The 14,565-nt window shown below is 39.6% G+C and overlaps 1 protein-coding gene across 4 annotated transcripts in view; it reads right to left on the reverse strand.

Annotated features, from left to right (window-relative positions):
- Positions 1-1,130: 1,130 nt before the first annotated feature.
- Positions 1,131-14,565, reverse strand: part of DOCK11 (dedicator of cytokinesis 11) — a 77,563-nt gene continuing 64,128 nt past the window's right edge. For 3 of the 4 annotated variants that reach the window (XM_074551269.1, XM_026791898.2, XM_014265277.3), the window contains 8 exons: positions 14,176-14,298; positions 13,186-13,299; positions 11,247-11,393; positions 10,215-10,425; positions 9,694-9,887; positions 9,136-9,236; positions 7,825-7,963; positions 1,131-5,348 (listed from right to left, as the gene is read on the reverse strand). In XM_074551269.1, the coding sequence (XP_074407370.1) occupies positions 5,226-5,348; positions 7,825-7,963; positions 9,136-9,236; positions 9,694-9,887; positions 10,215-10,425; positions 11,247-11,393; positions 13,186-13,299; positions 14,176-14,298 (1,152 nt within the window). In that variant the 3' untranslated portion in view covers positions 1,131-5,225. Of the gene's footprint in view, positions 5,349-5,442; positions 5,456-7,824; positions 7,964-9,135; positions 9,237-9,693; positions 9,888-10,214; positions 10,426-11,246; positions 11,394-13,185; positions 13,300-14,175; positions 14,299-14,565 lie in introns of all 4 variants that reach the window. The other variant, XM_074551270.1, reaches the window with a different exon arrangement.

The raw sequence follows: 14,565 nt of genomic DNA on the forward strand, positions 1-14,565 counted from the left end.
TGCAGCTGGATCTGAGGCACAAAAATCCAAAACTGTGTTGAAAAAAACCCAGTCTGACTCACATGGCTCCTCACGTCCTGACCTTTGTTGTGCTCTTTGTTCTGTGCTCTTTGGGGACATCTAGAACTTTGTGATTCACGTTCACGACAGACACTAACTCTGCAAACTCTGAACTGCTGCCCAAGCCCTGCTGGAAAAGAGAAACTTTGTGGAATAAAACCCACCTCCTTTGAAGAGCACTTTTGGGCGGGCATGGAACCCAGCACGTTTGTGCCAATGTTGTATCTCCCCTCTGATAAATTCTATCACAAGCCCATGCATCAACTTTTCTACTCACTATTCCCTAAGTATGAAGATCTATTTGATTTACCTACTTATTTGGCAAGGGCTTTATTTGGCCTTTACTCACCAAGGGAGGCAGGGCACAAACCTGGTTTTACAGCTGTTTGGCCAAGGCTTGCAAGAGCTCCATACAGAAGCCCCAGAAGATAGAAGTAAAAAAAGCAGTTTTTCCTTTATCCTCTGGTGAGGTAAATAACAATTATACCTGACTTACATTACATAATGTAAGAGCTAGTTCAGCTGCCTGGGCATGTACATTATTGTAATCACCTTGTAGGTTGAGCCAGTTGAAGAAGAGCAATAATAAATACATCCTCAAAGAGCAAAAGTCCGAAAATTGTAACTTTAGAACAGAGCAAAAACACAACCACAAACTTACCAGATTTTTTTTAGGAAAGTAGGGTCATCTGCTGGGATATTTAATTACTTGTGATTCAGATCTTGTTTCTATTGATAAATTTGTGTGTATGACTGTTTTCCCGATGAATCATGTTTGTGGGATTTCCCTGAGCTGGATGTTGTAGTGCTCATGCTCCTTTAGGATTTTTAAGTCAGCATCTTCTATTTATTGCTGAATAGTTTAGTATTCACCATTTCATTTGGTGCACTTCTGTATTTGAAGATTTATTTTGGTAACCTTTTTTAGGGGGTGCATATGTGATAGCTCAGTGCACTAGGGTTTAGTCCCATGAATCTTGCACTGCTATTAGCTTCTGATCACTCACCCTGTTCTGTGAAATGAGGAAAACAAACAAACACACAAAAAAAAAACCCTAGGCAAAACATGGTTATTGAAACACTTATTTTTCCTGACTTTCTAGTCTTTTATTTTGACCTGGAATAAACTCTGAACTTGACTGCAATGTGACTTTTTTCCCTGGGTTCTTGTCAAAATTACTCATTATTCAAGAAAAAGGAAGTAAAAAGAACAGCATAGGATGGCAGGTCTCAGGAAGCTCTGGAGCAGCTCTGTTCACCCTCTGTGTCCAGTACAGCATTTAAGAACCAAGGCAAACGGGAGGTGTTGTTCTTTCACACACAGAAGTTTAAACAGGACTGGTACAACACTCAAAGGTAAACATGCAGGATAAAAGCACTCCTGTTATGATTATGGAGCACAGGTGTTGGATTTACATGAGAAGAGAGTAAATTACATCCAGCTGAAATATTATCTCTGTATCACAATTGGTTTGCCACTGCTTGGCATAAGCCTATTATTTGAAGTACTACAGTCTAGATGCATAAGAATTAGCTGTACACAGTGCTCCTGAACAGAGTAAGAACCCCCTTTTCAGTTAGAGAACTCATTTCTGTGAACATCAGATCAACATGTGCTACTCTCCTCAAGTGGGTAAATTGGGTAAGATGTAATTTCATTTCTATAAAGTTTTTGAGCCCATAATTTCCACTTATATTCTTCTCCAGTTCTTTTGAGCCAAGTTACTCAAATCATAATGGGGAATCCCTGGAATTTGGTATCTTTAGAAAGGGAAAAAAAACATATTTTATGTACTCTAAGACACAGGTATTATGTTTATGTAAAGTCTTATGTGATATCAAAATACCATGTTGTGAGTGTTCAAAGGTCTTCCGGAACAAAACCAAACATTACACACTACAGGTATTTTCTCATCCATGATTTTTCATTTGCTGGCCGATCTCATGAAAAGTCCTGATATCAGAAGAAGATTAGAACATCAAATAATATGTAAAAATACATCATTTTCTGCAGTAAGCTCTTCATTCCAGATTTTTTGTGAGAGAGGAAATGGAGTTCTGAGGTTATTTTTCTTAAACTGATACTTTCTAAACCCTCTGCAGAGAGAATAAAAGCAGTAGGTCCAAGAGAGAAAATGTTTATACTTTGCTTACTTGGTAAATCTCTAAAAACAAATTATTGTACATAAAATTCTGGCAGACCCTTTGTTGCTTTGTATGTCCTATTTGTAAACCATCTGGCTCTGACACATCCCATTATCCAAACAAATCCTGATACTTTGAATAGCCAACTCCTCTTAATCCTCACAGATACTGCATCCCATTTCTTTTCCTTTTATGCAAAATTACCAAGGCATCCATTCTGAAGACACGATGTATTACACAGCAGCAGTTTTACAGCAAAAATAATTAGAGGCACACAAATAAAATATGTAATGTAGCCAAACTGAGGTACAGAAAGAGTGTGTGCCAGGATGTCATTTGAAATATGTTCCACTAATTTTTCAAGACTAAAAAATCCTGCCATTCCTTAGGCAAGATAAGAAAATAAAAAATGTTAATGATAATAGACATTTCTATTCTTCTCAAACAGGTAGCAAATATGATGTACCCAGTGTGGGTATCAGCTACTTAAAACAGGCACATATACAGTACAATCTCCAGATATATCTGAGAGTTAAGCTCTTTCAGCCATAAATAAGAAAAGATCTGGAGAATTTCCCAGAACTGGGATAATTAAGTAAGAAAACGATAGATAGAGAAAATGTGATCATCTTCTTGGCATCATTGTCCAAAAACAGCTGTAAAATAATGGTCACTCCTCATCCTTTCTAGATGGGTTGAATACACAAAGGAAAAACAAGCTGGTTTGTTATCAGTCTTTTTATAACCAATCTAAAAAGGAGAATTTACTGTAGAAAACCCAGAAAAATTATTTAGCAGGACAGAAGGCTAATCCTTAGGGCATATCATTTATGTAATTCATTAAAACCACAAATAAATATATCTTCTGAAATGCAGTGACTGTATATATCCTAATTGGACTGATATTAAGCACTTCTTTTTTGGCCCCAGTTACTGTGACAGCTTCCCAGTATATGACAGTGAAATGGCAGAACAACTCCAATATCAACAGCTTCAGAAGTTCAGACAAAAACTCATCTTGGACCATTAAAAGATATCTGAAGATACAAGTAAGAATTCCACTGGAATTCCAGTAAAGATAAGGAATAAAAATTGAAAATTCAGCCAACAATATATTATCTCAGAACATTAAAAACATCCAAAAACATGCAAAAGGATCTCCCTGCAAATCCAGGAAAAGGAGGTTTTCTGTAGTATCTGAAAGAGCTACAGTGCAAGCAAGAGCTTTTGGATGTCTGCATCTCATACATCTGCTGACTCTAGTCAAGATATTCTTTTACTACTGATATTTAGAGGTCAATTAGCTCCAAAGGTATCTTGTCTTGGATTGACTAATAATGAACTTCACACCTCTTAGTAAAGTAATTTGGAAAACTCTCACTACATGCTTTTAAATATTATTTGTTGAAAGATAACAATGAGGAAGGTGCTAACCATATTTACACACACTAATCTCTCTTTCTCTTACTTAAAGTTTGTGCTAATTTTAGAGCGTGTCTGGCACAAAAGCACATAGAAGCAGAAATGTGGCTGGTTTGTTATAGGCACATCTGTATTTTGCTTGAAACAGCTAATGGGTGAATTCATGGATCACAACATTATTTTCTCAGAATACAAATAATTGTAGGTATTTAGAATCATGCATAATAAACATTTTGAAATGTGGTCCAGTTACTATTTGAAGATAATTTTTGTCACAAAAATGTAGAAGCTTAACATTTTATAGACACTACAGCCAAGCTAAATACCCAGCTGAAGTCCTTTTATTATGACATTTTTTTTACATATCCTTAAAACTCCCACCCTTCCCATATGAACTGCTGGAACCATATTTACAATTGACAGGATTTTGAAAAACACGGATGTTAAAAATGTCGCTGGATAAAAGAATTACTGAACTGTGTTCTTCTTCCTGAATGCAAAGCGTGATATTAAAAAAGAGGCAGAGAATGTATGAAAGCTTTGGGAAGGGGAAGAAGGAATAAAAGAATTCTGGAAAATACATTTTCTCCAACCACCTACCAGACAAAAACAATGAGCTTACAGAGAACAAATCTGCTTAACAGGAGGGAACGTGCATGACTTGTGGTGCTAACAAATCCCTCAATTTTGTATAAGTTATTTTGATGAGCTGCAAGTTTTTAAACCACATCTCTCTGATATTATAATTTTTCCGAAATTTATTAAAGCACCTTATAATTTCCAATTCAATTTAAGCTGTTCTCAGAGTTCCTATCTGTGTGAGACGATGAGTGGCAAGCAGGAGAAAACTCATATCAAGTGACACATCTCTCAGGTTTGCTCTCAGTGAGTACAATCCATCCTCTCCTGCAGCTGTGAAAATTTATCCAAAATTGGAATCAGGTACAGTAAGCTCAACCTTCCTGGAGATTACTTTAGAAATATCTGCTCTGAGGATGTATGAAAATTATAATTTCTGACTTAGGTTTTATTATTCCAGACTAGGGCAAGTTTACTGTCATTGAGTGCAATAGGGCTATGTGGACCCCAAGTCACTTTTTAAAAGAGAAAGGTCTCTTACCAGTAAATAAAATTTCTCCTTCACATCCCCTGTCCAACAAAGCTTTTAGCAGCAAATATGATAAAATGCTAATTTCTATATACTCTACAGTCCTTCTATTTACAAAGTAGTTTTACATTTTATTATATTCCATTGTACAACTTTACACAGTACATCATTATTTTGATTCATAGTGCAGCAATTCAACATGTGTTTAGATAACTGCCTTTCCACATCCTGCTGTTCATTTAGCTTAAAAAAAATAGTAGAAAACAAGCACAGTGGTGCAATGTCCAGGCACTTTCAATGTTGCTCAGCAAAATAAGCAAGCACCCTGTTTGAAAGCATGGCAACTTTTGTTGTGGGGAAAAAAAAACCCAAAGCAAAACAAATCAAACCACTCTGCAATTCAATCTTTGCTCATCGTGGATGGTTTTGAACATCCTTTGTACAGTTCCAAGAATTCCTGAGGAGGCTCTGTAAGATATGACTGATATGTTTATATGTCAGCAGTGGGTCTGAGTGAGCAGTAACTTCCATCGCCAGAGGTTCCACTGATGGCACAGAAGACGTGAAGGGAGTCCTGCATCCACGGTGAATGCATTGTGTCTTCATGATAGATCTAAACAAAGCAAGACAATCACAAATTCAGTACAGGTTTCGCTTCATTATGATAATCAAGCTGTTTAAAAAGGTATGCAAAAGAGATATCCAACCTTGTCTTCAAAGCTGTTTCACAAAGGCAGCGTAACAAAGAAATGAGAAAGAAGAATAGTTTAGTGATTTCTATTAGCATTAATTCAAACACCATTCTGTGTATTGCTGGATCACTTTTAGTTACAACTATGCACTGTGGAAAAGAAAGAGTTCTCTGTATAACAATTTTTATTATGTCTCAGCAGTAACAGAATTCTAATAGGTTTTTTGTGAGCATGGGGAGTACATGCAGCTAAATCCCAAAGACACTCACTCCCTCTGTGTCCACATTTTGTACTCTGCAGCCTGAAGGACACCCTGACAGCACAGGATCCAGCTGGAATGGCAGAGCTGACTGTGCATTTATTTTCACCATGTGGTTCACCAGTCAAGTTAGTTTACTTTGAAATTGCAGTAGTGAAACTGAGATCACTGGCCATCATAAACAGTCTCTGGAAATCCAGCTTTCTGCCAGTCTCTGGAATTTCCTGGACCTGTTCAGCTGCAGTTTATAAATTTTCTGTGTTTACATTGTAGCTTAATCTGTAAATAGGTCACAGGCTGCTCTTTTTCAATTACCATCTGCTCTTGCCTCTCAAACAAAGGGCAATGCCTGTGCCGCTTTAGAACACTGACAATACTTACAAAAGCATATGCTATTTGCAGTGAGAGCCCTAAGTTAATGCACTATACTTGTTACATTTAACTGAGTAATGTTGCAAAATAAGAAAAAAAAACTTATTCCATTAGGATGAATTTGTTAGATATTAGGTCATTTGATGGCAATGAAAAGTTCCAGTCAGCTGCTGTACATCATGTTGTGCAACTATAAAGAACAGTGTTCATAAACATGGTATTTTAAGGTGCCTTTTGAGCTATTACAAGAAGAAAGTGATAAGTATATCCTTCCAAGGGAGCCCTTCACTTGGACACTTCAGTCATACTTTGCCCGTTAAGCAAAGACAACACAGCAGTGGATAAATCTATTGAGGTAGCAGGGGGTGTGTTTTAACAATGCTTCTTTGTGCTAAAATAATCAGCTATTGTAATTTGACAGTGCAGGACTGAGTGATTTGATTTTGATTTGAATATTGCAAAATTCAAAAGCCACAAAAGTTTCAGCAGCTGCATGCAAATTAGAAGTCTTGGCACTGGCAAACAGCTTAGAGTAAGCAGGTGGCAGCTCTTGTGAACAAGCTTCTCTGCAGGTAGTGGCAATGAAAAAACCAGTGTGGCAAATGTGCAAAATCAATAGTTTGCATACTAAAACAATGGTGGCCACGAGCAGAATAGAAGGGGAATCTTACAAAAGCAACAGAAATGCAGCAGTCACTCTGAATGGATCCACCCTTACACTCCTACAACAAAATTCATCCCCATCATGAGACTGCTGCCCTCCCTGAAATGATATTGTACTATTCCATAACCAGACTCTGATTCCCATAAGCATTATTTCATTGTAAATCAACCTCATTTAGAAACAGCAGGCTGGTGCACTTGTATTATTTTGCCATTTGTAGATTTTTCACTTAGTGTGAACAACTACTCAACTAACTATGCAACTCATTTTTATTGAGTTAACATGTTGCATCCTTAATTCATAGTCACACATAGACTGTATATTGACTAACTGGGAGATCCTGAAAGCATTCTTTTAAATTTCAAGTTGTATGAACCACAATGCAGTCTGTATTGTTGATTTTATATCCTTGATGCTATAACTCTACAAGCTTTCTTTCATCATAATGAAGGCAACATTAAAGAGCAGAGGCATGGAAATTACTTCAGAAATATAATTCTCATCTAATTTCACAGCATAACTCTAGATAGAAGTACAACTGGTCTTTGAATCTCTCACCTCTCTGGTGCTACTATTAAAAAGTATTTTCCTAGAAAGACCCAAGAAAACATAAAATCATAGATCAGATAAACTAGCATGAATTCTAACAGTGCATAGAAATGGCATGTTGGCATTAGGCCAAAATTGTAAGAAAACATATATAAGGAAATACAACATTAAAAAAAACCCATGAGCTGGCTATAACCGAGGAAATGGAAATTCTGCCAGAGAACTTTGACCTATGACCTCCTTATAATTTTCAAATACGATGCAGAACATGGCACAGGATTTCTGATGGCCATGGCAGGCAGTGGTGTGTCCTGAAGACTCCACCCTGCAGCACTCTGAATACCAACATCAGGCTGAGATCTCCAGTCAACAGCAGCAGTTTTAGGAACCCACCAACTCTACAGCCTAATTTCACATTTGCTTACTCGCCCGTTCATATTTAGCTACAGAACACGAGGAGTGATCACATTTTCAGTTCCCAGCCAGCTCTCAGCTTAGTCAGCTTTCCAGCACAGAGAGCCACCTCTGTGGGCTCCCCATGTGCAGTACGTGCCTGTTCATGGATGATGTCAGAAAGCTCTTTCACCATATCCTGGAAGTTTGACTTTAACCCCTCGTGGTACTCCACTTGATCCTCCTTAATGAGACGCTCGTTGAGCTCCAGAGCAATTCCACAGGCTTGGATGAACTTCCTGGGGAGTAAAGGAATGAACTTGGGGCATTACAACAGCCCAGTCTTCTATCAAAGCAAGCAACTGAACAGACAGGCAGATCTCAGTATTTCCCACCCCCTGTTCTGCTGTGTCTGGGACAAGACAAATTCCAGGGGTATCCCTGGCCCAGGGAATCAGGGAATGAAGAGGGACAGCAAGACAGGCATTGGGCTTTCTGCTGGAGCTCCTGTAGCCTGGATCCTCAGGAGGTGGCACAGCCAGTCCTGCAGGGCTGGCCAGAGCTGAGTGTGTGTGACACAGCAGGGCTGTCAGAGGTCAGGCACCCTCCAGAAGGAAATTCACCCCATGGGGACCTGTAATGCTCTTTCTGAGGTCTGTTATTGTTCCTTTGCTTCATTTAACACACATATTTTCCTTTTTTATAAAGCTCAATAAAAATACATTCACAATAGAAATGGAGACAGTGTTTGCACTGCAAGGCTGGAGAGTACAACCATGCATGGCATGTTCTCAGGGATTGCTCCCTGACTGCCAGGTCGCTTGGTACACGGAAGGAGAAGGGGATTGGCCCAAATGCTGCTTTCTTCATACAATGAGAATGAAGAAATGGGTGAAATGGGAGCCACCAGCACAGAAGGGGCTGGTGGGCAGCTGGTTGCACCTGAGAGGTCCAGAAATTGGAAAAACACCTGCGCAAGTCACACAGTTTCAAAAATTAGCAACAGAAACAAGATCAGTGCTCTTCCATAAACTGAGAAAGGATTTTCTTTAAAGTATTTTAAGTTCATCATCAGCTAGCAAAAAATCCCCTTGGAAAAACTGGCAAACAATGCACAACATCAAAGACCCTTGAGCCCCTGGACTGTCAGATCTTTGGTTTTCAAACATACTTTATGTGATAATCTCAAAAACCCACAGAAACTGTTGAAGCAAGTGTTCAGGCAAATCTCCTCATGGAGAGCCCAGCCCTGGACTTGGGAACATATATCTTGATATATATAATCCTGATATATATCATTTCATTGGCTTTTTTCAAATGTGTGAGCACCCACAACCCCATAAGACTTGGATCTTTATAAGACATATTTAAGTATCCAGCATCTGCTGAGTTTGGAGACAGACAAAAACATAATCAGAGCAAGTACCATCTTCCAGCCAGCTGCTAGTTTTTATTACATTAGAAATCCTACCTGAACATTTCTTTTAACTCATTCACCTTCTTAGCAGGATATTTGCTGGACTGGCTGTCACTTAGGAAAGCTCTGGCATAGGCCAAAGGACCAGCATTAACCTGGAATGAAAGAAGAAATCATTAATGCTAGAACTCCTGCTGAGATAAAAAGAGATATTAAGATTGTTTCCTCATATTTTCCTCTTATTTCTGTGTGGAAAAGCAGCATGGTCTGAGTCCTAAGGTCACTCATCCAGCTTGAGAAGGCAGACTCACAAAAAGCTCTTTGTGCCTGATCCTTACAGTACAACCTTAAGCATGTTTCAGCAGTTACTTATGGCTAATTAATGTGCAATTACACTTGGACTTGACACTGTAAACAGCACTGGAGGAAATGTTTATTCCCCTGAGCCAGCTGTGTGTGTAGCACTGAAGGTGACAGAGAGGCTGAGCTGGAGCAGGGCAGCCCTGAAGCCTGGGTAGTTAATGATTTCTGGAAAGTAAATGTGCTGTGACCATGCCTCACCCCGAGCTGTGCATGCAAATGCAATTGTGAGCAGACATCAAACAGACTGACCTGCACAGAGACACAGCCCTGCAGTTTGAGCTGCAGCTGGATCATGTCAACATCACCAGCAGAGCTGCACAGTTGCTGCAGCTCTGCTGTCTTGTCCTTTATTTCATCAGTAGCGACATCAATTGGCTTCAAATTAACTTGATGTTCATAATTGACTGGAATTCTCTTCTTAACATATGGAAAGGAGTTCAAAGCTAGCAGAAACAAGAAAAGAAATGTATAGATTGAGAAGTCATGTGAGCAGCACATAGGAATACTCTTCATAGAACATATACAAGCAGATTCTTGCCCCTGGGGATGTGAAATCCCAAACAAGGCTATAATTTACCAGGAAGATTTTTTAATCTGTAAAAATGTGCACATAAAAAACATAAGGTAAATTCCCCCTCCCAACCAGAATATTGTCTTATAATTCTGATTGAGCTGAGAGAATTTGTCACACTTCTTGAATATTTTCATGAGCTAGAAAAGGTCTCCTAATAGCTACTGATACTGTTTCATGTTCAGGTATTTGTACTTACTAGTTAGAATGGTCCTTTTTTTGCACTGCTCTTCCACACTGCCATGCTTTTTTCCAGATAAAGTGTAAGGAGTTTCAAACACAAATCTATTGATATTATGATTTCTTTCAAATTCAGTTTTTCTTTCAGACATTTCTTTGTCTTCAAAGTAGGGCTTCACATAAGTCACTTGAATATGGGCATACTTGGGATCAAGGTCTTTAATGTTGACCTATGAAATAAGAGGGTTACTCACAGGGGGAGCAAAGGTTAAGAAGTTATAATTGGCTAATCTATTCACTGGGATCTGATTTAAAACAAATGCCTGCTGATCTGCCCTCACAGCAGGAAGGCCAATGACATGCCAAATGCTCCTTTTGCCTTCAGCTGGTATGTCTAGACCATGCACCAGGAGATAAAACAAAGAGGTGTGGCACAAGAAATACATGGCATGGTGCCAAACAAGCTGTTCCTGCAGCAGGCAGCCACATCCCCTGATCCATCAAGGCAGCACAGTTCTGAGCCAATCCTTTTAATGTGACCACAAAGTGTCCAGACCATGACCGAGTGCTCATGCAGCACTGGGCCAGCCAAACCTGCAGACCTGCACTAAACCAGCTTTGGGATCACCAGCACTGCCCAGATAAATCCCACTGCAGCCTAAGGGTGTGCACAGCTCTTGCAGGGAGCATAAATAAGTATTCCATCTAAGGCTGCAAGGCCCCAAGAGGTTTTCTTTTAGATTTGCAGCATCAAAGCAACAAGAAGTAACTCTGCTTCCAGAGACCTGATGCTCAGTGCTGGCTTCTAATGCCTTCAGCAAGGCTCAGTGCAGTGGGGATTGCAATTTCCAGTCAGAATTCACAGCTGGGAGCCACAGCAGCACCAGCACTGGTCAAGCTGTGCAACATTTCCACACACAGGAGCAGGAGGATGCCAGGGGCAAGTGGAAGCCAGGTGTTTGTAAGAGGATGGAGGAGAGGGCTCATTCTCCCACTGGCAGAAGGAAGGGATGCTCTGCCATCCTCCTGCAGCTCCACAGTTTAACTCTACCTTATTAGAATCCTGGATAATCTTTACAGTCTCTGAACCAAATTTTTCTCCATAAAGTTTAAGAAGTCTGAAGGAGATCTCTGAGAGGCCTGTCAGTTTGGGCTCCTTATAGACGTATTCCTTCCCATCTTCTTCCTCAAAGAATGTCTGGCATTAACCAAAACAAAACAAAACAAAAAAAAAAACCAGTGAGGAATAGCTGTGTTTCTTCATTTAGAAAACCTTTATGTTAGATTTGATGTTTGTAAAGCAAGCTTCTACTAACATTTCAGAAAGCCAAAAAGTTTTGGAAGACTATGGCTCATAAAATCTCACTGAACTTTGCCTGTTTAATAGCTTCCTTCAAAAATGGTCTAAAAAAAAAAATTCTTCAACCAACACAAACACAATGCATCACTACTTGAGTACAACCAGTGAGAAATCTAAACTACGTGGAAGATGGTGTGGCCTGCATTTGACCTTTTGGAAGGTTAGAAAGAGATAGGCAGGAGAAAAAACCACAAAAACAAGGTACAGAGAAGGAGCAGAAAGATACGTGAGTTGAGGAAGCCCTGACAGCAGAGCCACAGGAACAGTCTGAAATTCAAGAATTTGTGTAAGCTGCAAGAGACTTTAAGCAATAAAAAAAAAAAAAATTGGTTTCCTGTGCTTTAATTCCTCTTGTATGCAGGGAAGTGGGATTTGGTGTGTTTACTGTAAATGGAGACCAAAACACATCAAAGGCTGTGTTTGTATCACCAGTCTCACCATAATGGAAACAGCATGGGAACTTCATGCTTTGGTGAATTGTTCCAGCTAGAACTCATGACACAGCGTTAAGCTATCTGTGTGTAGCTGGAATATAAAGCCAGAAAAGCTTCAAAGTGCAAAACTGGATCAAGTACTGGTTGTTGGGACGCTCCACAGCTCAATTTTAAGGGCTGATCCAGTTATTTCCAACTTCCAGAAAAATAAGCCAGCAGTTGTTTCCTTTTATCTGTTGCTAGCCTTATTTACTCTTTACATATCCAAAGTTACATGGAAGATGAGGGTAAATATAAAATGCATTTCTGCTGCAGCAAAAGTCACTGCTGTGATATGTTGTGACAGTGACATTCAAAGGTACAAACCCATGAGGGTTTCAGGGGTATTTATCATCTCCTCAAAAAGAAAGAATAAAGAAAGGCAAGGCCAGTAAAATGTACATGGTGTTTTCTAAAGAGGGTTCCTGCAGCTCCTCTTGGCTGAGTCCTCTAGCAGAAGCAGGTTGTTCAGAGACACAAAGGACGAGGGTATCACACTTTATTAACTGCTATAGGTGGAGAAAAAAAATAAAACCACAACTGCTTCTAAGCTCAGAAGACTTCAATGAGCTGTGATAAGATCATGCCACTTCCTGGGACTCTGAGCCCCAGATCTTACTCAGTTTTTCAGCTACCTCAGCTAACACCAGTACTACCTATCTCTACATGTGTGCAATCAACACTGACAGATATTTTGCCTCCAGCTTCTCTCATAACCTTTTACTCTGCTAATACCCAGAAGGGAGCAGCATTTTTTTGTAGGAAAAAAAAAAGTCTGTTACTACTACAGTTTATATACTATGGTTATAGTTATATACTGTTACTAGTTATATACTATGCACACTAAATTGTGTCTATGCAACTACAATAACTATAATTACAAAAAATCCTCAGCATTTTCTGAGCCCACTAAGGCATTTCCTAACTGCTGAGTTGTTTTAAGAAAACGGTATAAGCAGAATCATAAATTTTATAATAAATCAAGTGCTCCTGGAAACAGATACAAAGCCTCATCTCCAGTGTGCAATACCAAAACACTCATGTAGACACTGGTGGCTGCACCAGAGGAGCTTTTCAACTCCAGGTCTGACAGAGCAGCAGCTTTTGGGCCAGGATGCCTGGTGAGGGGCAGCTGGCAAGCTAGCGTGTATACTCACTTGTCCATAAAAGGCCACTCTGAAAAAGGTTCCAAGGAGCCTCTTCCTTGAGTGCATTACTTCCAATATCTTAGCATAGGCTCCGTGGAGTGTTCTGTACAGCTGGGTGAGTTTCTGGAAATCAGATTTTAACATTATGAGGAAAGCAGGATTTTCCAAGCAGCACATTCTAGCTAACACCAGAAGCTTCAGAGACACCTGAACACAATCCTCTGAAGGACTGAAACCTTAATTTCTAAAGAGGTTGAACTCATGCAATCTTGTTTGAATAACCTGGTTTTAAGTAGGTGCTTGGTGTCAGGTCTGCAGGGTACCACAGACTGCAGGAACAGCACTGCCCCTGGAGAGAAGGCTAAGTCTCAGGGTGTTTCCTGACTGAGCCTTCACACACAGAGCAGCTGGCAATATTTTACCCAGGAAGTCTTTTTTTGATTAAAAATAGCTTTAACAATGAACAAATTGGTCGAGGTAAGGCTTTCCCCCCTCCTCCCAGGTTCAGTTTTATGGCTGGATCGGAGGGGAAGAGGTCATGCAGAGGGAGGGAAAGAGTACCAGGACTAAGCTGAAGCACAGGTCATAGCACATGGGGAAAGGAGCAAGGCTGGGAACAACCTCCTTCCTTCCTCTCCACTTGCCACTGAAGTTCACAAGATCTTGTCCCTTCATTCTGGTTTTAACCCTTAAAAACCTCAGGTCTCAAAAAGAATACAGCTTCAATGAGCATATGGAATGACAAAAGGGTTTTTTTCACAGGAAGGAAGGTGGCAATTATTCACTAAATAGTCATGAGTCACCCACTAGCTTTGATAAATACCTTTCAGATCATTGCTTTCAGTAATTTCTTTAATAACCAGCAATGAGGTACAGTGTGTGCTTTACTGACACTAATTCAGTAACTCATAACTTCAAAAATAAAAAAGTCCCCTGTTTTTTATTTCTCAGCAGTCTAGAAAATTACCTGCTCTATGCAAATAAGTTGAAAATACCCACCTCGAATTCACGCCGCTTTTCGTAAATGGGAATGATCAGTTTGGAAACCTCAGAAATTGTTTCATAACGCTCTGCCTTCCACAGGCCATCTATGCACTGCTCCAGCAGCTCCACCAGGACCTCCTGTGACAGCAGCCAAAAGGGTGGGGTTACTAACACTCCAGATTAGAAAATAAAACCATTTTAACTTCAGACACTTCTATCAGATCCCAGAACAAGTAATTGCAGTTACATAAGTTTAAACACTGTGTATTCCTGGTCTTTCTAAAAGCATTCTATATTTTGGGGAGGGCAAAGGGGAAGAAGAAGAAAAAGGACAAGTTATTTTTTAAAAGTTCATTAATTCTTCATAAGCCATTAGCATAATAGCCAGCAAGTATGTTTAGTTAC

The sequence above is a fragment of the Zonotrichia albicollis genome, chromosome 14, assembly GCF_047830755.1.
Source record: "Zonotrichia albicollis isolate bZonAlb1 chromosome 14, bZonAlb1.hap1, whole genome shotgun sequence".
In the NCBI taxonomy this organism is placed as follows: domain Eukaryota; kingdom Metazoa; phylum Chordata; class Aves; order Passeriformes; family Passerellidae; genus Zonotrichia; species Zonotrichia albicollis.